The sequence below is a fragment of the Truncatella angustata genome (assembly GCF_020726525.1).
Source record: "Truncatella angustata strain MPI-SDFR-AT-0073 chromosome Unknown BKA67scaffold_11, whole genome shotgun sequence".
Taxonomy (NCBI): domain Eukaryota; kingdom Fungi; phylum Ascomycota; class Sordariomycetes; order Amphisphaeriales; family Sporocadaceae; genus Truncatella; species Truncatella angustata.
The window spans coordinates 245,325-271,942 of record NW_025763391.1 but is presented as its reverse complement, the minus strand read 5'-3'; the positions used below and the strand labels follow the sequence as shown (position 1 = coordinate 271,942).

The 26,618-nt window shown below is 46.6% G+C and overlaps 10 protein-coding genes across 10 annotated transcripts; 3 read left to right on the top strand and 7 right to left on the bottom strand.

The window, feature by feature from the left end:
- Positions 1 to 1,189: 1,189 nt before the first annotated feature.
- Positions 1,190 to 2,118, bottom strand: BKA67DRAFT_541560 (uncharacterized protein; the record flags this gene model as incomplete). The annotated part of the gene is made up of 5 exons (XM_046100957.1): positions 1,190 to 1,398; positions 1,478 to 1,595; positions 1,730 to 1,901; positions 2,007 to 2,031; positions 2,097 to 2,118. 5 exons carry the CDS (start codon positions 2,116 to 2,118, stop codon positions 1,190 to 1,192), a joined length of 546 nt encoding a protein of 181 aa, XP_045951848.1.
- A 930-nt stretch (positions 2,119 to 3,048) lies between these two features.
- Positions 3,049 to 3,704, bottom strand: BKA67DRAFT_669471 (uncharacterized protein; the record flags this gene model as incomplete). The annotated part of the gene is made up of 3 exons (XM_046108657.1): positions 3,410 to 3,704; positions 3,234 to 3,323; positions 3,049 to 3,090 (listed from the first exon to the last, which is right to left on the bottom strand). The coding sequence occupies exons 1-3, from the start codon at positions 3,647 to 3,649 to the stop codon at positions 3,049 to 3,051; spliced, it is 372 nt and encodes a 123-aa protein (XP_045951847.1). The 5' UTR covers positions 3,650 to 3,704.
- Positions 3,705 to 4,939: 1,235 nt separating this feature from the next.
- Positions 4,940 to 6,636, bottom strand: BKA67DRAFT_584804 (uncharacterized protein). The gene has a single exon (XM_046104171.1). It carries the CDS (start codon positions 6,353 to 6,355, stop codon positions 5,228 to 5,230), a length of 1,128 nt encoding a protein of 375 aa, XP_045951846.1. The 5' UTR covers positions 6,356 to 6,636; the 3' UTR covers positions 4,940 to 5,227.
- Positions 6,637 to 6,721: 85 nt separating this feature from the next.
- BKA67DRAFT_584803 (uncharacterized protein) lies at positions 6,722 to 7,629 on the top strand. Its single transcript, XM_046104170.1, has 3 exons — positions 6,722 to 7,221; positions 7,285 to 7,334; positions 7,408 to 7,629. Exons 1-3 carry the CDS (start codon positions 7,046 to 7,048, stop codon positions 7,485 to 7,487), a joined length of 306 nt encoding a protein of 101 aa, XP_045951845.1. The 5' UTR covers positions 6,722 to 7,045; the 3' UTR covers positions 7,488 to 7,629.
- A 3,599-nt stretch (positions 7,630 to 11,228) lies between these two features.
- On the bottom strand, positions 11,229 to 12,716 carry BKA67DRAFT_110641 (methyltransferase type 11). Its single transcript, XM_046094883.1, has 5 exons — positions 12,603 to 12,716; positions 12,477 to 12,547; positions 12,313 to 12,420; positions 11,821 to 12,255; positions 11,229 to 11,722 (listed from the first exon to the last, which is right to left on the bottom strand). The coding sequence occupies exons 2-5, from the start codon at positions 12,532 to 12,534 to the stop codon at positions 11,553 to 11,555; spliced, it is 771 nt and encodes a 256-aa protein (XP_045951844.1). The 5' UTR covers positions 12,535 to 12,547; positions 12,603 to 12,716; the 3' UTR covers positions 11,229 to 11,552.
- On the bottom strand, positions 12,698 to 13,487 carry BKA67DRAFT_110660 (uncharacterized protein). The gene has a single exon (XM_046094884.1). The coding sequence runs from the start codon at positions 13,135 to 13,137 to the stop codon at positions 12,844 to 12,846; it is 294 nt and encodes a 97-aa protein (XP_045951842.1). The 5' UTR covers positions 13,138 to 13,487; the 3' UTR covers positions 12,698 to 12,843.
- Positions 13,140 to 13,472, bottom strand: BKA67DRAFT_527302 (uncharacterized protein; the record flags this gene model as incomplete). Its single annotated transcript, XM_046098838.1, has 1 exon — positions 13,140 to 13,472. A coding segment is annotated over one exon (333 nt), but the record flags the coding sequence as incomplete, so codon positions are not given.
- A 3,639-nt stretch (positions 13,488 to 17,126) lies between the features above and the next one.
- Positions 17,127 to 18,284, top strand: BKA67DRAFT_584800 (ceramidase). The gene is made up of 3 exons (XM_046104169.1): positions 17,127 to 17,311; positions 17,371 to 17,444; positions 17,518 to 18,284. The coding sequence occupies exons 1-3, from the start codon at positions 17,232 to 17,234 to the stop codon at positions 18,156 to 18,158; spliced, it is 795 nt and encodes a 264-aa protein (XP_045951841.1). The 5' UTR covers positions 17,127 to 17,231; the 3' UTR covers positions 18,159 to 18,284.
- Positions 18,285 to 18,856: 572 nt separating this feature from the next.
- Positions 18,857 to 19,585, bottom strand: BKA67DRAFT_541555 (uncharacterized protein; the record flags this gene model as incomplete). The annotated part of the gene is made up of 1 exon (XM_046100956.1): positions 18,857 to 19,585. One exon carries the CDS (start codon positions 19,583 to 19,585, stop codon positions 18,857 to 18,859), a length of 729 nt encoding a protein of 242 aa, XP_045951840.1.
- Positions 19,586 to 22,887: 3,302 nt separating this feature from the next.
- On the top strand, positions 22,888 to 25,931 carry BKA67DRAFT_541554 (uncharacterized protein; the record flags this gene model as incomplete). Its single annotated transcript, XM_046100955.1, has 3 exons — positions 22,888 to 24,006; positions 24,061 to 24,345; positions 24,405 to 25,931. 3 exons carry the CDS (start codon positions 22,888 to 22,890, stop codon positions 25,929 to 25,931), a joined length of 2,931 nt encoding a protein of 976 aa, XP_045951839.1.
- Between the last annotated feature and the right edge of the window lie 687 nt (positions 25,932 to 26,618).

Here is a 26,618-nt window from a genome sequence, read left to right as displayed (position 1 = left end):
ACTCTCAAGACCTGCGCTAGTATTCCCGCTCCCAGCGCAAATGCCGAATTTGGCGACATGCTACAAGTAGTGTTTGGTGTAAGATTTGGCGTGCATTGGGCCTGGTGCAGCACGGGTAGTGCGGTGTGAGTGCCTTTTGCGGAGGCGGAAAACTGGAAACTTGAAGTGCTTCATTCTCCTGCAAGGTCTGAGACTAATTCAACTTGATCCGGGTGTTATGTTCCAATTCTCCGGAGTGGGAACAGGATAGACGACGAGGTTTCCCTCGAAACGACTGTCCAACGGTGGGAAGCCCCCGTTGCACAGAGAAGCTGAACATGCCATTTTGTCTGGGATTTGTGCACAAAATCCTGTAGGTCTTATTAAAGGTGCCGTCACTACCCCGTCGCTCAAAGCGATGGCCCAGATATGAGCTTGGAATGCACCTCACCAGCAGCCTTCTGTTCATGACTATGATGCTACGGCCCACTGATTTTGGGGCTTTACCGCATGATCACCATGTGTAGAGAAGTGGCAGCGAAGATATAGAAATACCGCAAACATGCGGAAACATCTATTACAGACAACGAAGGAATGTAAAAATTGCAGGTCTTGTGGGGCCTCGACCGGTAGACAAATGCGACGACATTCCAGCTTAGACCATTCTCTTAGCTCCTGTCCCAAGACTATTTATACCCGCAGGTGCAGGGACTGATGCATTTCAACAACAGAACCACCTCCCAGGATCTGTGACATTGGACTGTTGCTTGTTGTTATTCACGAGATGAGTTCCACTGAATATTTACATAGAGTAAAAGTCTCAAGCACGGTCTTTTGGTGATTTGCTCGAATGTCCAATATCGGACTAAAGACCCTGGATTTTAACTTGAGACCGCAGGATGTTTCCACCCATGCTTGAGTTGTTGACTTAATCCCGATCTTTGCGCAACATCTACTTTGACGTGCAAAGCATTCTACGTTTAGTGAGGTCTTGCTCTTTCTAGGTCCTTAATTTTCAGTTTTCTAGGACAAATTTGTTGTAGATTGCAAAGACAAAAAAGAAACTGTTGCAGAATTTGCCGTGAGTAGTTAGTGTGGAACTGGGCCAGCAACGCTGCAGGCCTGGGAATTGCGAGAAAAACTAAGATGATTGAGATTGATACTCAAGTCCGAAGGCCAGCAAGAAAATATCACCGAGATTGTCCACTGGTCAGCCACCAGACCCATTTGCTAAGTTCTTGGTTATTTCCACACAACTACGCCTCGCAAGGAACTTCGCCCGCCCACCTTTCGATTGCCAGTACTCTTCCAGCATATCGTTGGGAATCCTCTTCAGATTTGCCTCGAGTTCGCACAACTTATTGCCAGGAGTGGCGGGATAGTCGACCCATTGAACCTCGAACGTTGCGCCGTCGAAGTCTTGAGCGCCGGATCTTCTTTTGAGCGGTAGTCATTAGCATCTATTGACATACTCATGCCTGGGGGCTCATGGTCTAACCTTTGTGGTCCTCGGCTACCAATTCGACCTTCCGTTTTGTGAGGCGCATCTTGTTTGCCGTAGATGCAACTTCTCCGTTGACAGACTTATGCGAAGATAACGAAGGGTACGCCCAGTCCTTGATACATAAATAAGCAAGGCAGACCGCTAGATAATTTCTCTTTAGGTCCACTATATTCACGGTAGCTGTGTCCTACCCTGGCTTTGCTGACCACTCTCTCGGCCAACGGTCCCGACACCTAAAACACTCACAAAATATGTATTTGTCAAACGTGTCTCACGCCAGATAGACAAGCTATACGGTGACGGCGAGACATTGAAAGTCGGCGGGCTATTATCATCGACTTCGCGCATCCTCTTTTTGTCATGAGAGTTCACAGTGTCAAAATAGGACGAGCTTTTGAGGAGTAGATTGATTGATTGGCTGGTATCAGTAGGAAGCTATGTGTGCGGCAGCACGCTGTTCTATGCATGGTAAGTAGGTGCTTGGGAAGCCCGAGATATAGGTTGCTGGAACGTCTCAGCACACTAGACTGGCCACCTTAAGCCGGCTGCTACATAGAAGGTTCAATGGAAGCTTGACATGAAGTTACTCGTTGAATATCTACTCCTTTCTTACCTCCGGCGTAGGTCATAATCATTTTGCCACTTCGTGTTATGTTTCTTTCTTTCTCAAGTATTGAATCGAAGGCATCTTCTGAGATGAATTATGTATATGGAAAAGTCTAATAATAAATAGACTCACATTTACGGGATCAATGTTCCGATGACGAACCGTAAAACATCTCCATCATAGGAAGCCGGGACAATATAAATATATTCGGACATTGATATTGTTAAGAATGTCAACATCGCTAATACTTTGGCGTATCATCCAAATCAAGCTTTGGTAATGGACGAGCAGTCCACCCAAGCGAAACTAGGAATTCCAGATGACTCTGTCACAAACGAAGGTGAAGGAGCTAAGTCCGGACTGTCCAGTTATCTGGCACCCATCCCGGAATTTTATGCCGGTGCATAGAACTTGGAAGAGGGAATCAAAGGTGCGAAGGTTTTCAAGTACACTTGCCCCCAAATCTATAGCGCTTGTAAATAGGTTCGGTAGTCAGGTAGACGCCCCTACATGTCACGAACATCAATATATTGTGTGTTGTATCAAACTGAGTTTATGAGACAAGTGACCAACGACAGATTTAGTTGGGTTTTACCCAAGTATATCAAGGTGCGACACAAACAGCCTTAATTGACGACGATTCACATGTTCTTTAAATCAATTATCTTTAGCTCGTTTTATAACAATTCGGTAGCGTTTTGACCCTTTCAAGATATCGATAGAGGTGAAAAACCCTCGTGGGGAAAACCTCTCGCTTGATTTCATGCTACACGAAACCTCAGTATTGTTCTCATCATGGATCAAGGCTGTAGAAAGCCCATCACCACCGACCACGCTACTAGCCAGTATATCCGTGCCTATCTATGGGGAACTTGTCGATGCCACTAACTTTTGGTAGCGCACGTACACTCTCACTCCAGCCCTTATACTAATGACCGCATTAACGGATAGGGCTTACTCAGGGATCGAAGCGCTTATGTGCAATAGCAACCGCCATTGTCTGTATTATAGTAGCAGTAGTTACCGTTCCCTTGGCACTAATAAGGAACATATATTAATTTAAATCCCCAACCTTTTGCTTTCAAACCGAGATTGTGCCTCGGCATTTCTTCGTAGGGAAGGATAGTTGATTAATCGGCTTACCTGTGAATACTGAGAACAGTAGCAAATACCAGAGTTGCAGAAGTTGCCGTCTCTCCAGTACACCGTGCAAACTCCGTTGGTATTACAAGCCTAGTCCCAAGTCACTCCATGTCAGTTCAGTGACTTCTATAATGATGCTCATAGTTCAAAAATAAATTATGTCATCTATCACTCACCCCATTGTAATTATCTCGCTTTTCTAGCGCACTTCCTGAATCGGTTGTGCCGCCGAGGACGCCGTCAATAGGAGTAGACTCCGGGAGCTCGGGACCATAGCAATCCTCTCTTTCAACAAGCCCCTCCCTTGTCACAAGTTTGAGGGACGGAGTATCAGCATGATCTAACGGTGTGGCAATAACTCCACAAAAGGCTGCAATAGAAAGCGCCAAGAAGGAAAGGGGTGATAAAGTCTTCATTTTGTGATGCTGTGAGAGATGTTTGTCGTGTGTTTTGGTCTCAGTTTTGTTAAAGATAACAGGCTTGGATAAACATGATGATGGAATGGGGATGGTACTGAAGTATTTATACTGACCATGTTCATAATGAGAATTAAATACGCAAAGACACAGTCAATGAAAACATGCATATTGCCCGTCTTGCCAGTATCCCTGTTACTTCCGAGCAAGGCTGCCGTGACTGCTTTGAAGCCATCCATACGATTAGTTCGTGTTTAGATCTGCAGATATACTAGCCGGTAATGTTACTATCAAGTATCATCATACTTGGCTTTTGCTGTTGATCCCTTTTCACCCCATGTTCGATAGTGCTCACGAGATGACAGTACCACATGAATATGAATTATGGCTCCACGACGCACAGAGGGCTAGCCGGACTACAACCATGACTCGGCCAATTGCAATGGAACTTGGTACGAGAGTTTCCTGCCATAAGCATGCCACAATCTAAATATGGTTGCTTCTTAAAGGCTGGCGGATAGCTCAAACTTCTATTACGCTTCAATTCATAGGACATCTCCAGATCCAACCATGGTGTATCCATGACAATTTCCGTATCCATTGACCCAGGTGATGCATACCTCTGGTTGCAACTGCGTAATCCTTGTAGAAATACCATAGTACAGTCAGAATGGTACGTGGTGACAGGCTGTGATTCAATAGTTTGTCTATAAGATCACCAGCTCAATCTGGATCACATTCACGTCGCATTCGGAGGATTCATACTACGCAATCATTCTGATACGTACGCGACAGAATCCTTGAACTGTTTCTCAAATAAATCTGACCAATGTCGGTCTCTTGTTAGGATGTGAGTTCAGCCTGCACTGTAATTGGGCATTTATCGTTTCATCCGGATAGAAAAAATCTGGACTACTATGACGTCGCATTCGCCGGTGCTCTACCGTGCAGCCACTCTGATCTACATGCCAGAGAATCCTTCGATTACTTCTCCCAGAACTATGACCAATGACGGTTTCTGGGTAACATGTATGATCAGCCTGTGCCGCTTTGAAGCATGGTCCTTTCCAGTAAGCAAAAGAAAAAAGAAGGGCTTCGTTAATACGGGAAATTCTCGCACGGACGATACATTTTCTTACGCAGGCTATACCTAAGCCTAACTAAGCTAAAGCATAGTCTAGCTTTGCAGCCCTTTGATTTTCGCCACTAGGCTACTCGCAAATACCTGACGACTCTGCAATTCTGCAATTTTACTGCTTCACAAGTCTTGGTTTTCAAGTCCGTAAGACAAGGGCAACTAAGATGCCTACTTGGTCAAGCGTAAAAGTAACATTAAGTTCTAGGTATGTTATAAATAGGATTAGGATGTGCTAGGGATTTGGAGAACGGGAAGAGTCCCCTCTGTCAAAGGTAATATGCCATTGAAGATTATTGGAATGGTCAGATTAGGTGTGATGTGGCGCGTAGTACGTGTATGACTCCTGGCTTTTAGGAAGAAAATCAGTACGTTGAAGACACAATGCTATGTCTCTATTGTATATGATTACATGCATATGCAGTGCCCCTGCCAAGCGCTGTTTACCCATGTCCGGGTGCGCCCAAAAGCTGTATATGGGCATGATTCCGCTTGTCGGTAGCCGACCGGTTCTCTCGGACAGCTCTTTTCACTAAACTCGCGTCGTCGGCCTCTTCCACGGCGGCAAGCATATTTCCCACCATCTTCGCGGCATAGTCGGATAGGTCTGGCGAATGAGATGCAGCAGCATTAGCGATTTCCTCGAGTCGTCTCAGCCAGTATAGCCACCGCTGAGAGCTGAAACCAGGGGCATGCATCCCAATAGGCTCCCCAGCTATACCACTTGCAGTTGTGCAGTTGTTCCAGTTCTGGTCGGAAAGCTGGATGAGCTTTGCACCTGCTTCAAACAGCCAAGCATTCGCGCTGGGCAGTAAGCCAGCAATGCTGATATCGTGGGCTCTTCGGAGGACATCCTCCTCGTCGATCGCATGGATGACCGCTCCTTCCTCTAGCTGCATCTGACCTAGGGGTCTGGTGGTCTCGAGCGCATCGCGGAGCACTACAAGCCCGATGCCGCAAAGGTCATCTTCTGCGATCAAAGACACCTTAGCGAGCTTAGCTAGAAACTGGGCAAAGTTGAGACGTTGTGCCGCACTCATCTTGGGAAAGTCAGTGATCCAGTACTGGGTCATGTCGCCGACTAAAAATGGCAAGTCAGCCCAGATACGACCGTTGGCTGTCATAGCCTCTTCAACTTCTATGGCAGTTGTTGCGCTCTCTTTTTTAGGATTAGGGCGATTCAAAACACCCTGCCCTTTCAGTGCAATGAGTTGCAGTGCAAGACGATCCTGGGCAGGGTGCTGGGCCGAGATGTGCTTGCTCGCGAGGTAGTATGTGTGCCATAGATCATGCATGTCCCACTCAAAAGTCACAATTGGTGCCTGAAAGTGCTTGTAACGGTGGTTGACGGACAAACGCATACTGTCTGCCGTGATGTGCAGTCTGTTGTTGTCTCTGTCCCTCCTGGCAGCAGAGGCTTGCGATTCGCGGGCAATACCCGAGACCCGCGCCCTAGAACTCAGCTGACCGCTGGGTACGGGGCCCAAGCTAGAGCTAGAGCCTGCCGTTGGTGTATCGGCATCAGGGGGTGATCCTGAACCTTCTGAAGTCTGGCTGGTCAAGAGTGTCATGATGACGATCAATACCGATAGCGATGTAAAAATGTGTGTGGATAAGGCTTAGTCAGATGGAGGATAGTGGTTTAGGGATAGATTAGCAAGTGAGCAGAACTTAAGAAACGAGGAGAAAAGGAAATAGGAGAAATCAAAGCAATAGTAGCATGGATGAGTGTGATGGATCGTGTCATGCTTGTTGGGAGACCTGCTGATTTATAACTGTAGTAGGGAAGCCGGGCTGTGCAGGTGGCCAATGGGGTCTGCCGGGCTTACATCACTTGAGTATTCAGGCGGGGGTTCTCAAAGAATGTGGTTGCATTAGTGCACTTCCTCGTGCATCATGCCGTATATATACACGGCTTGGATACGCTAGCGCACGCAGAGATACCCTGCAAAATCCTATCAGTTGTGGGTTCCAAATGCTTGTTTGAATGCTTGTTGGTCTCAAATGCTTGTCTGAAAGCTTGTTGGTACCAGACTTCACGGTTCAGATGAACAGTGTATTTTTCATGTATCTTTTGGGAATAACAGATCAGTACAACTGGCGCTTTGCATGCGCTCCCAACATTCGCAGAACAATGGCCCATGATAGCGTCAACCTCAACAACTGATGCCACAACGAATTAGCGCGGTAACTCAATGCATCACTGATCTTGCTTTAGGTCTTCATTCACAACATCAATCGTATCCAAATATGATATAAATATGATGGTCTCCTCGCCCTTTCGAGCGACCATGATACACACATTCACATCGACTCCACACAGTACACCACTCATCAAACACAATCAATCGATCCATTCGAGGATGAAGCTCTCTATCTTTGCTAGTATTGTCGGTCTCGTTGGAATAGTCGCAGCGCAAACCGGTTGCGAGAACCAGTCAGTTCATACGCATCTTCTATTATGGTTGACTCATGCAATGCTGATATTGTCTGTGTAAAGAGCTGACCCCGATCATGGTATTGGGAATTATTGCTATTGTTCATCTACTGGTATGCTATACAAATTATCGCATTCGGCTCTCTCTTGTACTTGTTTGACTGATAAAATGACTGCTGCCACCAGGTGGATGCTATGCCCATAGCGTCGTCAACGGAAATGAAGTTTGCAACCCTCCTGGTGCTTCAATCCCATGCCCGGATTAAGGTTATCTTGCTGTTACTATGTGAGAAGGTTCAGATAGGATTCGCTACCTCCGCGGATTCAAAAGTTGTGTGCCATTGGTAGAAACGGACGACTTGGTAGAAATCGCAGATAGTTGTCTCGCTCTTATCAACTGAAAATTGCAATAATGCATAACAACTTAATACCGCAAACCAAGATGCTAGTTTTAACCCTTTCTCGAGAGATTATTATTGTGATAAAATCGCGTTGAGAATCGCTAAATATCCTGGTCTATTTGAATTCACTGAATAATTCAGAGATTAGTCTTGTGAATGGAGGATAGTTTAAATCAATTTCAGCTTACTATAGCGCCATTAACCGGTCATCCTCACTCATATGTTGCTGAAGTGCAGAATGACTCCCCAGACGGTTGTTTCGAAGTAGTATTCGTCTGGATTGAAACCGTTCCCGAGGAGTGCCCAAATCATGGCGTATGATCGAGACTGCCTGCCTAAATCCATGTTAAGTAATGGCCTGATAAATTTCTAACAGACTGAGGGTTTCTCAAACTGTTTTAGTTGCATAAACTCTCCAGGCCATTGCAAACAAAATCTAATTGAGGCATCGTATCAAGCTTCTTATGCGTGATCAATGATCAGACGTGCATGAATTGTGAACTCCCGGATAAAGGCAATAAACATGAAGTCTTTTGCTGATGAAAATTGAAAGGTTGTCTTTATTGATAAATAAATGGTGAGGAATAGATTCCAGAGCATAGGTAGTATACTACTACCAGCTCTCTTCACCTGAACTCTGAACTGCGTGAGATGGTCAAACATGAGAAGATTACTAGGGTGGCACGCGCACAGTTCAGAGCATCTTCGCCTCTTGAGTTGCGGATGTATTACTTGAAAGGAGACCTAATGGCATCAACCTAGTTGGTCAATGATGACTGCTGTGACGTTCTGGCTAGCGATTCGAAGAATTGTATCATTGGGACCAAGAGTAAGAATAGTGCAACCAATTGACCGAAACCTAAGTTGTCTTCTACATCCCTCTGAGCTTGCTCTTGCGTGACACTGTGTCCCGACTGACTGTCGAAAAAGACCCGGTAATATCCTAAACCATGCCATACTATCTGTTCGAATACGGCTGCAGTTTCTGATGCCAATAGATACCACGAGACTAAGTACACCAATAGAAATAATGATTTCAGTGTCAACTTTCCTAAATGTTGGTTATCCGGGCTATTAGGGATATTGATAGTTTGGTTTTCAATCAGGCAGCGCCAATTTGCCACCCAGTATTTTTTTCCACTGCGCCACGGCATGAATATACCAAAAGGATACGACTCGGGTATGAGCATCTAGTTAGCCACATTTCACCGGAAAGGGAGACTACCCTTCTCGTGTGCCACTGTCCATACAATTGGACAGCTTTGCACGCCGTACCACTCGTAGTAGCCTTTTATATACTGCATATACAACAACATACTAGCTAAGGCGCACATAAGAGTTGCTCGAATAATAGTAGGGGTCTTGGCGACGCATAGCCCTGTCGTGTTTTCAGCAGGTTCGGGTGTACCAAGCGTAATGCTGACTTCAAAAGACCGACCAACGAGAAGTGACAACAAGTCAATGTTTGAACAGAACCACACCAGGTCTGTGACGGTTTTCAAGTGATAGACCGTAAGTGAACTATCGGCAAGCCTTTTAAACGCTGCCACTGGTAGGACGATTCCTTTTGCGAACTGCTGGCCCCTCAAGCAAATTGACCATATCGTAAAACACAAGGCTGAATTTCGTAGTCTTGCTGTCGCGGACCCAGCTTCGTAATGGCTCACAGGCTTTCGCCCGGATGTAACTGTCAACTGGTTTAAACATACCGTCGCGGTTTGTACCACATAGCACAAGAAAAAGAATTTCGGCGACAAGCTTAAGGCTTGCTGATATGACGAATACTGCTATGACCTAGCAATGTGTATGTGAGACGAAACTGATTGCTTTGGCGAGCAAGTTAAACGTACCCCATATAAGAGTGGTGATTCGCGTCGTGAGTAATGTGTCAGTGAATATATTAGACCTGAAGTCCCTTCAAATTTGTAGATTAGCGAGTGTTTGCTCCTCTCATCTTTCAATCGTACCGCAAATATGCTTTCACCTTTTGAGATTTGTCTCCATCTCTGACGTTACACTGCGCATTGGAGCGCATTAATGCAACTCAAGACTGATAAGCTGCCAAAACCCCATTTCTGTCAACGGGGCTTGGACACTTTAGAAACGCTCAGAAGGTAGAAACGGAAAATTGACCACTCCGATATATTTTGTGACCTTCTTTGCCAATATTATCTAGCATCTCTAGATTCGAAATTGCGGCTTTACGTGATGTACGACGCACATTCCGCAGAGTTAGTATACCATAGATTTTGATTTTTTCCTCACATTTAATTAAAATGACATGTTCAAGTACTATAGGCATAAAGTGTAAAAGCTTTAATGTTTACTAAATGGAATTTATTTGTATGTCTCGAGCATTTAAGAAACAAGCGTGGCCATTAGTTGTTGAAATAAGATTCGAGCCACCGACAGTTTGGGCTTCCCAACATGAATACAATAAATGTGCTACCGCAGACATAGCTACCTACTGATACCCAATGAAGTAATTAACCAGTCTACTCCCCATAACCTCGTCCTATTTTGACATTAGTTTACTTTCCGCGTTAAAATTGGCATTAAAAATATTTCTCCTACCGATGCTTGATGACTGGCCGCTTCGATGCAAGCTATCAATTTTCGAACTATTGTATTATTTAATGCTAATAACGCAATTACTATTATTGTCATGTGAATCTTCTTGAACATTTCGAAGGCATGACTGCGGAGCTAGCGACCCGATGTCACTGACACGCGAGTATTCGCGCGTATCCAGATGTATAAAGAATGATGAATGAATCCATAGCATCCTATAATACTGCAAATGAATGACGTAATTGTCTAACCTATATGAGTCACCTGGGGAGATTGGTTTGAAATCCTTATAGATTAGCACCGTAACTCCATGTAGGCAAAATAACAACTCCCGGAAGACTTTCGTTTTCAGCGATTCGCTTCTATGTAGACAAAGTGCTGACTAGAAGATTGGAAGAATTGCTCGGTATATGAGCTTATTGTAGAGTAATCCGAGGATATAATGATTCGGAAGGAGAATATTCCGCCGAACCTACCAGCCTCTTAAACTATCCCATCTCATCGCTGGATACAGTAAAGAACCTCGACCATGCTAGAAACTTCATCATTCTAGCTATTCGTACCCAATAACCATGAATAAAATGGCAAGCGATCACCTTCTACTTCGGTATTCTTCAATTTGGCCCCTAACGCCGCCACATCTCTCCTGGGTACTGGTATAGCACGCGGCATCTGTTTAATCATTCTATAGGCTCTGCTTGAACTCCACATTGATCCTCCTTTTGCTTCGGCTCTTGCTTGGCTTCATATGGGATGTAGCCAAAGCAAGGAAAATGGCAGTGTTGCTGGTAGGTCAACGCCCAACCCAAGGAGCCGTGCTTCGATCCATTTAAAGTGCCCGCACATCAGGTTTGTGATAGGTCGCTAAGTTGAATTGATGAATATATTTCTGCTGTAGAAGAAAAGTAATCAATGCCTTGGAATTTAAAAGTGATTGCTGTGGAAACAACAGTAGTATTTTGAACACGATCACGCTGGAACAAGCTACCATGAATTCAAATGTGAAAAACCAAACAAGTGCCTATATGAAAAGAAAGGGGGAAGTGAATAAGAAAGAAAAGCCAGTCACAACTTAATATCTAGGCGATATCACGGACTTGGCAACGAAGTAACGTCTACGTAATACATCACAAGTGACCACTTGGATGCGAGTATTCGTCCGAGCATGGTACAACGAAGGATGCGAACCGTTTTCATCCTTTGCACGCAGCTTGTCGAATAAAATACGAACTTTCCTTTCGCACAAGACTTAAGTGAATTTTGCCAGTCAAGCTGCTACCACACATGTGGTGAAAACGATGAGCCGCAAGCGATTTATCATGCGTCCCTGCGGTTCAGCCCATTCATCAGTCACTCTAATCAAGCTTTCTTGATGAGCACGCCCTGGATTCTAGGCAGGCAACTGTGCGGATCGACGGGCTCCTCGATCCCCCCAGGGTTCTCCCACTCTCCAGCACCGAGAATATCTGCTTTGACATTTCGAGTCAAACGACATCCCACGAACGTGCTCCAAGCAGGGTTCAATACAGCTATCGCCACGTTAGCCCATCGTACAGCCGCCAAAGAAGTAATGGAATGCCAGCGTCTGAACCAGAAAAAAAACATAATGAAATAATTTATGCCGTACCTTGTGTTGCGATCGTCAGAGGGTCTTTGCTCCAGCCATGTTCCCAGAAGATGAACCTGCCTCCCGGTTTCAACAACTTGTATATCTCTTTCATTACTAGCTTCGGATCGTTTATCGCACACAAGACCTGAATGCTCAACACGGTATCCATGCTTCCCTCCACAACACCTGCGCTTCTTAGTATGTCGCTGTCTTCGATGCCGCATGTTATAAGCTTGTACCTGTCTCGGAGACTATGGTTCGCGAGCTTGGCGGCAATATCATTCTGGTAGTGGTGGGCAACAGGGTCGACGGCGTATACGAAATCTACCACAGAAGTCTCGTAACGGTGGATCTGATTGCCTGGCCCGGGGCCCAGTTCAAGAACCACGCCTCGGGCGGCCTTAACAAGAGAGGGGACAATGGTTGTGTCTTCGAATGCAATGAACCCGGCAGCTGATCCGGATCATTAGCGGTAAGTCGGGATACTTTTGGGAATCAAGGGAGCCTGACAGTGTGCGCTTAGAAGCTTTGCCGAAGCGGCATCTCGGATGAGCTGTGGACGGGCAAGTGCGCTTATACCATCTTTACGGACGGCATTCTTGAGAGTGTCCCAGTGGACTTTCCTTGAACTCTCAGTACAAAGGTTGAAGTAAGGAATGAGGAGGCACGGTTACAGCAGATGGAGATCCAGATAAGCGTCAATGGTCTCCAGTACGACGCGAGACGGCCCATGTTGAGTCGGCTACTGCAACTGGTGAGCAATGTGGAGACCTAGAGGCGCGGGGGATGGAGTGGCTTACTGAAACGAATGCTGGTAATTGTATCGGAGATGTGAATCGCTCGCTATGTATAGCACCTAAATTGGGCAACGGAATTTTGAGGAGTAAAAGTTATGCGAGGATCCGTTCACTCTGCTATGCCTGTGCTCTTATATATGACAGCAGCTGCATGTGTGGGCCCTTACGTGCCACTAACCTCAGACTTATCTACTCCGTAGTCTAACCGTAGATAAGCAGTGGGGCCGTCGTAGTTTCTTGTGGCTTAGCGACGTGTGTATCTCGGTACCAAATGGCCGCGCGACGCCAAACGCTCGCTTACTCGTCCCAAGTCACGTCCGTACACCTGGTGCCGGCCAGACTTGGGATTAACCCCGTCTTCTTTCTGTATAGGCAAGACAGAAATGTATGGTGTATACATTGGAATCATCAATACTCCAGCTTGAGCAGGCCTCGAGCCCGGGAATAGGGGAATGATAAATAGACTGCCCCAGTAGATCCAGCCGATGAGGAGCTTGACATAGATAAAGATCCTCGTAGAGTGAGCCAGAATGCACATTGTCACACTAATATGCGTGTAAGTGTACCTCTGATGAGAGGGCCCAGTTCATTCCCGAAGGCTACCACAGTCCCGACCATATCCAAGTAGGAGTCCCGCTGCTTCGGCCTTGTGATATCCGCGAAGACAATCTGTACGAACGCACGGATGGCCCTTGCGCCAAAGCCCTTGATTGCACGCGTGGGAAGCAGCTCTAAAGGTGTTGAGGAAAAGCCAGATGTGAAGTTATCGACGCCCATGATGGAAAGCGCCATGGCCAGTGTGGCTTTGCGGCCGTATATGTCTAAGTGCCTGCCATTGTTGAGATGGATGCTGGTGCTGGTGATGAGAAAACTCGCTCCGACGATAAAGAAGAACGCGCCGGCGTCCAGGGCATACGCGATTGCGGGGTAAACTTGCTGATATAGCTGTCTGGTCGAGAATTGAAGAAAATTGTATTAGAGCGAGTGCCGGAAAGACGACCAAGAATTGTCTCTGGGAACGAGAATGAGATTGATTCGGAGAAGAGGAGTGGTTTCGCCTATCTTTGATCAACCTTCATGACGCACAATGATCGCGCAAGGAAAATTAAATAGATTAGGATAGCATAGATAGTGAAGATGGCGAGGATGGCTGATATCGGTAAGATCAACTGCAAGTTGCCGGATTGTTTAACATATGCCCAGCATTTGTTGCTATTGATTGTGGCATTTTGACTGGCTTCATGGCTGCAGCCGAAGCCCACTCATCGCGTGTGCGGCAACTCGAGGTTGTAGATTTCGCAATACGTGAAAGGCTTCATTGTAGGCAGGCCGAACGATGCTGTCAGGAAAGGCCACCCAATTCGCGTCGCAGTCTAACACGTTGAATGCTACAGCTTTAAGGTCACTCCATTGGTGACGAATTTGTTCAATGAAATTGCCAACGCGTAATAGCGCGTGCATGTTGATTGTTTCGGCTAGACTAGATCGTGATCAACGTACATGCGGGCTGCAAATGGGACACAGACCTGCGGAATATACACGATGGTACAAGTCGAGCAGTGGCGTGCTTCTCTACTTAGTTGCGAAGAGTTCATCTGGCTCAGTTGTTCACAGAACGACCTAATGCCACTAATTTAGATCGGCTTCTACTAACACAGCAGCGGGTAGTGCACGCTGCGGTGGGTTAGCCAAGCCTACGGATTACAGATCGCCAACCCACGACGTAAGTAATGGGGCGATTGATAAGATTACGCTACCACCTATAGCTGCCAATATAGTGTACATCGTTCTAACGTAGGTGCCGACGGACGTGTAGACATATTGTTAATATTTTTAGCGTGAGTAACGCAATATTTTTTTGCCTGTATAGCGCTACATTCTTAGCGCCACGAAGCGCTATTGCATATAGCGCTGTATTCTTCGCGTATGTAGCGCTATATTTCTACATCTCAGCACTCCTAATGTCACGGTCACTTGAGCACGAAGACTTGGCTTGCTGTTTACCCTACAGGTTGTGAAGATATAAAACGAAAAGGCTTCATCGCGAGACTGCTCTGCCACCACTCACGAGAGACAACACGGAAGGAGTGTGCGTAGGAACCACGGTAATTTCTAGTCCCTATCCGGGATACGGAGGCCCCTCCACTCTTCCGCCGAAGATACTTTTCGACGAGGTCAAGCTCTCCACCCCCACATGTAGCTCTTTAGCCCTAGCCGCCACACTAAACATTATATTTCTACAGATCCGTATTGTGTGGAAAGCCACGAGCTCACCAGCTGCTGCCAGGTGGGAGCCACTGCACCCTAGCCCGTGTGTGCAGAAAGGATAGGAAACTCATTAAAGTGAGAAACAATCAGGCTTCTCCCCAACCTTTCCCACCCCACCAATTGAAATCATAGGTCTGCTAGGTACCTACGAAAGGCACTTAAAGACACATGCTCCATGTACATACCTCGGCCGATGAAGCAGCCATGGACTGATCGTTCAAAGTTCGGTATGAGCCATACAACAGCTCGTAAGATGTCGTGCAACTCGGATGCGTCTGATCTCGTGACTAATTTCACCAAGTTCTATGCGCCTACTCAATTCTCTCACCCTCCAGCTGTTTGGGGAAGATACCACTAACTTAGTGACTTAAGTAAAAGCCACCTCCTCTACAGACGAACCACCAGGATCATTAAAATCATTACCTACATCAAGGACGGACTCGAACACTATTTGCAGTCTTTATTTATTGATTTATTTTCTCTATTATTTTATTTTTACCATCTATAGAGTTGTCTCATCGTAAACGACGCCGCCTTCACAGATATGATTTACCAAGTAGGCAGCAATGGCTCATGGGGCCGGCGAATACTACTTCTGGAAAATCTCTCGGGAAAGCCAAGTGACATCATTATAATGAAGGCTATCCTACAACTAACTAACCGATCATGTGCAAGTACTAAATCAGCTGCCTTTTGCAAGATAACATACAAAATTGAGATAGTATGGCAGATCAAGGGGAACCGTAACATGCTTGTATCGACAATTTTTAAGCGTTATATCCCATACACTCGAAGCGACAAATCAACGGCACCGCCTATATCTTACGGTAACATAGTTATATTACATTTTCAGAGAATTGCGCCATGACTAGCTCTCCGTACGAGTCTAAATATGCTTATCTGTTCCATTCTCGCTAATATTTGCTGGGCCATAGGAAGGGTCCTGAATTACCTCACTGAACACCTCATTGGTGAAAGCGGTACGAGGCCTTTTGGGTGAGTGCTACTGCGACTGCTTGATCCAAAGTGTCATCAAGGAGACGAGGAATGATGGTAGGTGCAGAAAACGAGTATGTTGTATAGACGTGGATGTGTCCTGTAGATAGTGAATCAAGGACCAAAGGCCTGCTGTCAGTATAATCGGATAGGATTCTGCCTTGAACTCTGCAATCTGAACTTTGAGTTAGGTCATTCTTGGTTGCTAGTTCAGAAATACTTACGTCTGGAGTTAGCAATCAAGTCTATCGTGGCGTTGAGTTCCTTTTGTGTTCCTTCTAGCGATGCAAATGATCCAACGTCAACTGAATTCTGGGCACGAGGCGGGAGGTTTATCGCTAATAATACTCCTACTAAACATACCGAGGCAATTTGGAGTTGTATCGGTACCTCTCACATTTTGTTCATGGAGCATAATACGTCGGCTCTTGCCTGTGGAAAAAATCGTACCAGATAGTCCATGAAGACGACGCTGAAACAATAGGTGCGCGGTTAGAGAGGCCGTTGCTCATACTGAAGCCTAGAAATACATGTAGCAGTGCTGACTTGAAAAGAGATGTAGTGGTCGGGATGCGCATAATTGCCTAATAATCCATCCCCGTTAGACTAGTACAAAAGGCCACAGATATCGAACGAGATATATTTGTACTGACTATGAACGAGTCGTTAGCTGTACCTATCGTCACCATACTTTTATGGGTCAAACTACCCCTTGCGCTATCTGAGTTAGATTGGGAGGATGAAAGTTTTCGACAGCTTCCATGTACTGATCATTTCAGTTAGTTTTGAAATTTATTGCTAAGTAAAGGATACTTGAATGTTCTAAAGGTTCCCAATTCCAACCAGCATTGCCTAAACTATCAAGTTTGTTGACCTCGGCCTCTGTAGGTCGATGCCACATCAGGCCATTTACTGTGGTCAGTTAGTCGTCGTCAAAACCCGGATATCATCTAGTTCGCTTCATAATTATTTGCTTTTTATCCTTATGCACCAATGACATTTATGCAATAGTATTATGGAAATGCATAATATACCGAACCAATTCGACCGTGAATAGCAATCTTGCCTGTAGCATGTTGATCAATTTCGGGATGCATGTCGTATGACACCGAAAACAAAACGTCCTGCTAGGAAAGCATGAGGTACTAATCGTTGCAATTAAACTGGGTTGTTGTGCTGGAGCCCTTGTCCGTACTGTGTCACGTGGAACTCGCCTAAGTTGAGATGGTTGCTAGGGTAGAATTTCGAAAGATCAGCCCACCCATTTCACCTACCTTTCGTTTGTAAACAACACAAACCAGGCGGCTTGTCAGAGAGCCAGGGAAGTAGCAGAACCAATTTTACCGCGCTCGCTTCACTCCAGTCAACATGGGTCATCATAATCGTCACTTCGCTGGCGACCGCTACGCATTGAAAGGAGCTTGGAGCCCTCCAACAAGTAGCGCCAAGTAAGCATTAACCCCGAGCCCCGTCAATCTGCGTCATTGATGAGTTGACCGTCGTCCAGTTTTTGTGAAGAAGACTACGTTGTTACGAGATATATCGCCGAGTTCATCAGTTCCCTGACCAATTTCGCATACAGTATGTACAAGAACAAGGCCGACAGACTTATCTGGAGTCATGTTTGACATGGGTTTTGGCTAACGTTGTGCAGTATACTTTGCATTTCGGTACATGTATGGCCCCGGTAGCCAAGGTCTTTTCGCACCAAACTTGGATTTCATGTCAATTTCGTTATTTGTGCTGGGTATCTGCTCGTTCCTATTCCACGCATCACTCCGCCAAACCCTCCAGTTTGCCGACGAGTTGGGAATGCTACTACTGGCTTGGTCACTGCTGCAAGGTATCTTGACACGACCGCGTCGAACTGCTCAAAACAGACTAGTCAATACAGTCTTGGCCATCATTTTCCCCCTTTTCTCGGCTTTCTACATTTGGACTGGAAAGATCATTTACCACGCCGTCGTGTACTTCATGATCTGTGTGCTGATCACGGCCCGGGGCCAATACTTGTTCTATTTCCGGAAGCCTGAGTTTCCAAAAGACAAGCTTATCGATTGGAGGATCCGCGGTCGAAGACAGCTTGCTTCTCTTGTGGTAGCATACATTCTGTGGAATATCGATCTTGAGTTTTGCACAGAACTTCGAGCTTTTAGGGAACAAATTGGTTTACCCTGGGCCTGGTTATTCGAGTTCCACGGTTGGTGGCATTTGATGACTGCGTATAGTGCATCGTCTTTTATGGACACCGTACGGGAACTACAACGGGAAATGAAGGAGGAGAAGGAGGATTAAAGTATAATGGGTGATAGAATACCTTATTAGACGCATCCTAGGATTGGCGCGAGTCGCTCAAGCCCAGAAGTTTGCTCTTTGCCTAGAGGACGATCTCTATCTGCTTAATTCAATAGTAAATACTCATAGTATTGTACCCAAAATGATTCGTCTTTGACCATTCTGCCAACGGGCACAATCTGCGCAGAAGTTTGCATAAAATGCTTCGTGAAAGTCGGAAGCAACCTACGGTTCTGGAGCTTTTCTTCCTTTTTGCCCCCGATAAACACCATACACACGATCGATATATCAATTTGGAAGATATGCAACCAGTGGTCTTGTGTGTATTGCTTTTATTTACCACCGTTGTAGCTTGACATTGAGCAAACCGTATGACAAAGACCGAATCTTTACCGTCAATTACGGATTTCAAGGTGGACATGACCACCAGCCAGGTCGCTTCTTACACAGGACAATATAGTATTAAAAGTTTATGCTCTTAAACTTGTTTGTTAGCTATCGGATTTAGAATCATATACTCTTTGGGAGAAGTCAATTTGAATGCAATATAGTTTATTCATATGTTTGCGGAGTCGAGAAACAGTGCCGAAGACCCAAGGAAACTTAGGCTCCGTAACCCTGGTCACGAAAGAATGACCTTGAAAGACATGAAGAGTACCCCCAGCAAAAGAGAACAGATGCAACCTCCTTGAGAGGATTTATAGCAGTAAGCCCAAAGTCTTGCGAAGAGTATCGCGAAGGGCTCCAGCGAATATGGCGTCTGTGAGCTCGTCTGCCTGCTCAAATACTTTCGCGATGCCTTGGTCTCGTTTTAGGAACCGACCAGGAGTCTCGTTTTCCCAAGCACCCAAGGCAATAGCTTGACCAAAAATTGTGATCACTATCTTCAATTTGCCTTCCTCGAGTTTGTGGACCATTGCGAGCTCTTTGAAATGATAAGCAAAGCTCTGGAGCTGTTGGACCTGATGACGGAAGCGCTTGAAGGGACCTGCCCGATCCTCGATCAATGTACCAGTGGCTTCCTCCCGGCATTTTTGCCATAACCCCTGGACTAGATTATCATACACGTTCCTGAGTCCTGTAGTTGTTACTTCTAATTTTTCGCGCCAATACTCGTGCATTGTAGCGAGCTCTATAAGATCATACTTTTTGTCGGGCCACTCAGTTCCCAGAACTGCAAGTTCTCGGTCAAAGACAACTTTGATGCAGGATTCCTCACCTGAGCACCGAGGACAGGGCGAATGTTCCGCATTTGTTCTAGCGCAGATGTCTGGGTTGTCCTCTGGGTTCGGGTATGGGTCTGGTTTGAACACGTTTTCTCCTGATCGCAGACAACGAAACGCTAAGTTCTTTTTCAATTCACCCTTGCGTCGACACAAGCACAATCCGTACGCTGGATATAACCAGCTAATGACCTGTGACGACATAGTTTGCGAAACCAGGCACCTATTCTAAGCTGAGCTTTACTGTGGTCGAGCGTCCTTGAGCAAACCTTTGACAAGTTTCTTCTTCAGCATAAATGATAATCATCCACTGTTTTCGATATTTTTGGTCATTTCTGGTCCTGGTTGCTTGGCATTCAAGGTTTCAAAGTCAAGTGTTGAGTACTTGTATTTATACTTGCGACTGGGAGCCACGAAGTGCTAGTGATTCTTAGCTTTTTGCGAAGCTGTAGTGATTCGCTTATAATCCATTTGAAATAAAACGAACAAGGCTTCCAGGTCCGAATGGAATTTGCGCAAGAGAGAACTGAATCAGAATTTGCCGAGTGATCCTGTAGCTATAACAAGCAATCATACGGCACATAACGAGGCAGTCACATAACACTGGAATATTTAATAACCGTGTGGTATATCATTTAGAGCACTAGATTACCATATCTTTAGTTAAAATTAGATAGAAAGATGTACACTTCGAGCGAGTTTGTGGGGACTTCGCTTAGTAAAACAAACATTTACTTACACCGCATGTCTAGTCCTCATAACTATTCTACAACATACCGACGGCAGGCTTCCACATTACGATCATTCACAGTCGACTTTGGCGCAGGGTCCTGCAGCCATCATCAATTTGAACTTTTGTATCCATTGATACGCATATTTTTCATCACGTCAGTCTATCACCTTGTTTCTTCAATTCTGTTTTAGTATGCTCAAAAAGCGATCGACGTAATTAAGGTAATGAGAAACCATGACTAAGCGCTCCTTTTAAGCGCTTTTCGGAAGAAACAACCGGACTATCAATGCTGTGGAGAAAAGTCCTGGTATGTAGGGGTCGGGAATTTTATGTCTCGAAATTGTCATGGGAGAGGGTCTAAGCCTCACGACTTGTTCAAAAGCGATGTTCTCGTTCCTGGGACTGTGGAAGCATGTCCCGGTAGATCATCGTAATAGCATCCCGCACAGAGTGATTCTTGTGATACGTGAAGTTAAGAATACGGTTATTCGATGGTGCTCCAGCCCGACCCGGGTGAGTCATTGAATGGAGGCAAAGTTGAGTAGACTAGAAATGCGGTGAATAACCCTCTTGCGCATACAGCGACAATGTTCAAAAAGTTAGCTCACCTATACTATATAATGCAAGTCTCCAAGATTCGCATTATTGATCCTGTCGCACCATTGGAAATTTCTAAACACCATCTGAACCCAGAAATTGAAATGGGTCGTCTTAAATTTTTTTAAATTTTGTAGAAGTACTTGAATAATGAGTTGCCAACCAGGCCGGCACTCATTCACACGGCCAGAGAATATATTGAAAATATAAAAATCACTTGTATATAAACCATCATATTTAAATGAAGTGGGACCTAGGTTCTTCGTCCATAACATATTAATTTAAGATAACCTGTCCTAGTTATCATCGAGTCGTTCAAAGAATCAGCGGGAAGGCAATATCGTCTACATGCTTGATGAGAAGTTTAGACTTGAAATTGGCATTGACAAGCTCTGCTAAGCACGCCCGAATCTACAACATCTACTCAACTTTACAGATGATCGAGTGATACTTTTACCTTTTAGTCAAAGCTTTACCCTTAGGCACCTCAGGAAATTAAGTAGTCGCGCTCCTCCACTGGTCCACTTTCCAGTGCTTTTATTCTTTTCTTGGCATGAGACGTAACTCGATGATATTGTCAATACCTAATCCGACATAAGAGATGGTTCATTTGGGAGGCATCTGGAATTTCATGCTGCTTAGACAAGTAAGTGGCTAGGTTAGAATTGTGAAAGGTGACTAGCAGAGGCATTGAAGATCTCGGTTGCTCTTGTTTACGCTGGATACACGTGACGTGATTCCCTTGCAAGGGGAGACACCATTGATCGATGCTCGAAAGAACAATACACGCTCAGTCCATTGATTGATGATGATACTGCTGGTACTCGGATACGAGATCGTTGATGTTGGACTTGGCCTCGACAAACTCCATCTTGTCCATGCCCTCCATGGTGTATGAGCGGAGGAAAGCCTTGCGGCAGAACATGGCGGTGAATTGTTCGTCCAGGCGCTTAAAGATGCCCTGGATCCCCGTCGGGTTCCCGAAGAACGTGCCGGACAGGTCAAGCCCCCGCGGCGCCACGGAGAAGTAAGACGTCTAAACATTGTTCGGGATCCACTCCACGAGGTACTCTGAGTTACGGTTCTGTATGTTATAGATCTGGTCCTCGACTTCTTTTACGGAGACCCTGCGCGGCCTTTGAGATGGATACGTCTGGCGCCTCTCTTCCTACTAAGAGTACTGGAGATCGTTACAGGAGGAGTGTCTGGCGTGTCGAATGGGTGCTCGAAAGTCTTGTTGACTCCGTTTGCCTTTTTTTGACGTCGGCGTTTCGTCGGAGACTCGCTTGCTGACAGGTCCGGATTGGCATCAGAACAGTTGTCTGTTATGTCGAGAATTGACTGAATCCAGTTTCTTCTCTGCCGAGATACACAGGGCACTTGCACTCATGTTTGAGGGGTGTTGGGAGTATGGAGTGGTAATCGAGGGCCAAGATCAAGGTATTGCAGCTATGGGTAAAGTGATAAAGCGGGGGTGGGCTGGTCAAGTTTGCTCGCGGGGGCTCCTACTCGACTTCCGGCTTCAGGGTGGGAGAGAAATATCAGAGCAACCAAAAGTCTTGGGGTGGTTATCTGCCCCAGATTGCGGGGGCAGGTGAGTTGTCGACTCCTGGTCCAGGATGGCAAGGCGGCTGACTGTAGTGAACCGATACGGCATGATCAGAAACTTGGCGTTACCCGCATCCCCCACACCAATCTCGAATTCTCGGTTATTGAAGGCGAATATTAACCGTCGGCAAATGCCTTTTCGCTTTCCACCCACCATTATTGTGGTGGCGTTGAAGCCTCTGTTTACCCGTCTGGCGTCCAAGTGCAAGGCAAATTCTACTCGTGGAAGATTAGCTACCCCTTGGAAAGAGTGGCGGCCTGGGGAATGGGATTGCCAGGGGGCGGCCGGGGCAGACTCGTAGCATGCTCAACAGCAAGGGACACGATAACGCAAACTGGGGTTGCGGGGATCCAGGCGTCCGGGGAAGCGAAACTCATCGTGTAGGCATGCATGAGTTCACAGGCAGTTCACCACGGATCAAGCGACTTCCAAGCCACACCCAGAAAATGAAGGCCTAAGCCGCTCCCAAGTTATAAAGTAGCAAGTCCAGCCCTCGTTCCAGGTCTGAAAAACAGATGAACGCCATGCCAACTTAACGAGGCACGTCCTCTCTCATCTCGGCCCACCATGAGATTCTCTATCGCTCTAGTTTCTGGTACGGTCTTGGGAGCAGCCAGTGCCGACATCTTCTCCTTCTCGGCAAGCTCAGATGATCTGAAACTAGCCAGCAAAGACACGGCCCCTGTCATTGCTCTGTGTAAAGATGAATCCTGGGCCGTGCAAAGGACAGCCCAGGATCTTGCATGGGATTTCGGCCGCGTCGTTGGACTCAACGGCACCGTGACGATTGTCGATGGAAATCGCGACAACCTTGCGACTTGGAGCTCCTCCCGAGGCCGTGGCGACACCCCCATCATCGTTGCAGGGACTGTAGGCCACTCGCGTTTGATTGACGGGCTCATATCTGAGCGCAAGCTCGATGTTTCGAGTATCAAAGGGAAGTGGGAGTCGTACACGACACAGGTCATTCGTAATCCTATTAATGGCGTCTCTTGGGCACTGGTTATTACGGGTAGCGATAGACGTGGCACAATCTACGGCCTATACGATATGTCGGAGCAGATCGGAGTATCACTATGGTACTGGTGGGCTGATGTCCCAGTTCAGAAAAAGCAGGCCATTTGGATTGGAAGTTCCGGCAAAGTTCAAGGCCCGCCCTCTATCAAGTATCGAGGCTTCTTCATCAACGACGAGGCTCCAGCTCTAGCTGGGTGGATAGCCGAGAAATTCCCGGGCGGTTTCGGTAGCGACTTCTATCGGCTTGTCTTCGAATTGTGTCTTCGTCTCAAGGGCAATTATGTATGGCCTGCGATGTGGGGAAAGATGTTCTACGTCGACGATGCTCTGAACGGAAAGCTTGCTGATGACTTTGGCGTCATCATGGGCACAAGTCACCACGAGCCTATGGCCAGGTCAGAGAGGGAGCAGCAGATTTACCTTAACGGGACTTGGGACTGGATTTCGAACCGGGACAATATCATCAAATTTTTCAAGGATGGCATCGCTCGTGCTCGCACGTGGGATACTATGTGGACGATGGGGATGCGGGGAAGTGGCGATGTCGCTTCGCCAACTCTGACAGCCCCGGCCCTTGAGGATATCATCCAGGTCCAACAGTCATTGTTGGAACAGGGGCTTAATACGACCAACCTTACGAGTATCCCCCAAACATGGGTACTCTATAAAGTGAGTATGCACACTGATACTAAGGAGGCAGTAGTTTGCTGACATGTCCCGCAGGAAGTAGGAGAGTACTATAAGGCTGGTCTGAAAGTTCCTGACTCTGTTACACTCCTTTGGACCGACGACAACTCCGGTAATCTTTTAAGGGTCCCCTTGGCGAATGAGACAAGCCGCACTGCTGGCGCTGGAGTGTATTACCATTTCGATTATGTAGGTGGCCCCCGTAGCTACAAGTGGATCAACACAATCCAGTTGGTAAAGACTTGGGAACAAATGTCTTTCGCATACACCCGGGGCGCCCGCCAGATTTGGATTGCCAACATTGGCGATATCAAAACTTTGGTAAGTTGATATCTGCCTAATATATCCGAGATGGCTCCTGTTCTGACAGTGTTTCGAAGGAAATCCCCTTGACCCATTTCATGGACATGGCATACGACGTGACACGTTATACAACGCCGGACTCAACAAGGATCTGGATTGAGAGGTGGGCCCGCCGCGAATTTGGCGAGCATGCAGCCAAACCTACTGTCGATATTCTCAGTCAATACGGAATCTTGCTGGGTCGCCGAAAATACGAGCTCCTGAGCGAGCTGCCGTTTGCAATCAGCACCAGCAACTATGACGAGGCAGAGCGCAATCTAGACCAGTGGGGAAAGCTGCTCAAGCAAACGCAAGCTGTGTATGATTCTCTAGACAAAGCTACACAGACGGCATACTTCCAGATGGTCCTACATCCTGTTCTTGCTGGAAAGACCGTCGTGGACCTATACACCAAGGTGGCGCTGAACGCGCGCTTTGCCAAGCAAGGTCGGGCGAGCACCAACCAAATAGCCCTGGAAGCTGGCAACCTCTTTGCTGAAGACGCCAAAATCACCGACCGATACCACACCCTCAACGATGGCAAGTGGAACCATTTCGTGGATCAGGCCCACATTGGTTATACGTCCTGGAACGATCCACCAAATAATCTTAATATCATGCCAAACGTCACCTATATCAGCTCAAGCAATACATCCGCTGGCCTCATGGGTGTTGGCATCCAGGGAACCACGGCGGCATACCCCCAGACCAAGGTGCTGACCACGCTCTCGGTTGACCCTTACATGCCACCCAGTGAGAGCCGCTACATCGACATCTTTGCCCGGGACAATGGGACCTTCGCCTACACGATCTTCACAAACGTCTCATACGTAAGCGTAGCGGAGACAAGCGGGATTATCGAGGCGCCGGGCATCAATTCCGACTCCCGCAACGTCATCACCGTAGATTGGGACACAGCACCAGCAGGTCTGTCCCTCGTCAGTCTCAACATCATCAATTCCATCGACAATTCCTCCGCCACGGTCATCGTCCCTGTGAATAAGACTACCATTGCTCAAGATTTCAAAGGCTTTGCTGAGTCTAACGGAGTGATCGCAATCGAGGCCTCCCATTACAGCAGCATCGCCAACAGCGGAGAGGTTTCATATATCGAGGTTCCTGACTATGGCCGTACCCTCTCCGGTATGAAGCTATGGCCCGTCTTAGTCAATTCGCAGTCAACAGATACAGGCCCTGCTCTCAAGTACTCGTTGTATACTACTACTTCAACCACCAAGGCAAGACTGGTGGTCATGTTCGGGCCCTCGCTGAATCACGACCCGTCTAGGCCGCTCAGGTTCGCATACTCCATAGATGGGTCTGCTCCTGTTACAGCTCAGCCCGTAACTAATATCCCTATCTACACTGAGCCCACAGTCTGGCGCAATGCCATTGTGTCCGGAGGCTGGACTTCGTTGGTGACCCTTCCTGCGGCAGTTACAGTGGGTGCGCATGAGCTCACGCTGTGGTTGCTGGAGCCGGGGTTGGTTCTCCAAAAGGTGGTTCTGGATATGGGAGGGCTCAAAGACAGTGCAATGGGGCCACTTGAAAGTAAACCAATCTGAGATATGAATCCCCGAAGTTGTTCTTGGACGAGCCTTCGCTGCCTTGAACGTTCTGCTTGAAGGTGATTGGAAAAGGAGACAATAGTTACGAGGGTATATACGGCACGTATAGTAATGATAGTCTTACCAGCCTTGCCTGAACTCGAGCGCCTCCATTTAATTCCTCATACATCTGCCCGTGACCAGGTTTGTTGTTGATTGAACGGCCGATCGTGCCATGAAAGTCTTCCAAGAGAGGCTGGATGTCGCCTTGGCGTTTTGATTTACTAACAACTTTCGCCCTGGGCCATCTCCTTGTTAAAAAAAAACCCCCCCAATGTGAAGCAACGGCCGGTAAGCTAATTACGTAGACTTCTTCTTGTAGAAGTTTGACGAGCTACTGATTCTTTAGACCTGGAAAGTTCTCTCTAATGACACTATGAAAGTATTGCATCGATGATTTGCCAGTATAAAAACTCTATTAATACAAATTGAGATGAAGATGATGCTTGTCAAAGCTATCTTGATGATCAGGGTAAGACGTTATGTGACTTCTTGTAGAGACATACTCCGCCTTTCCATTTGATGAGGCTGTAGGTAAACTGGCTTGAATGTGTTCATAAATGTTGACTTCAGCAGCAGTGACAGAATCAAGATACGCTACATCATATCACACCGAAACTTAGCAGACCCGCACCGAGCAGACGG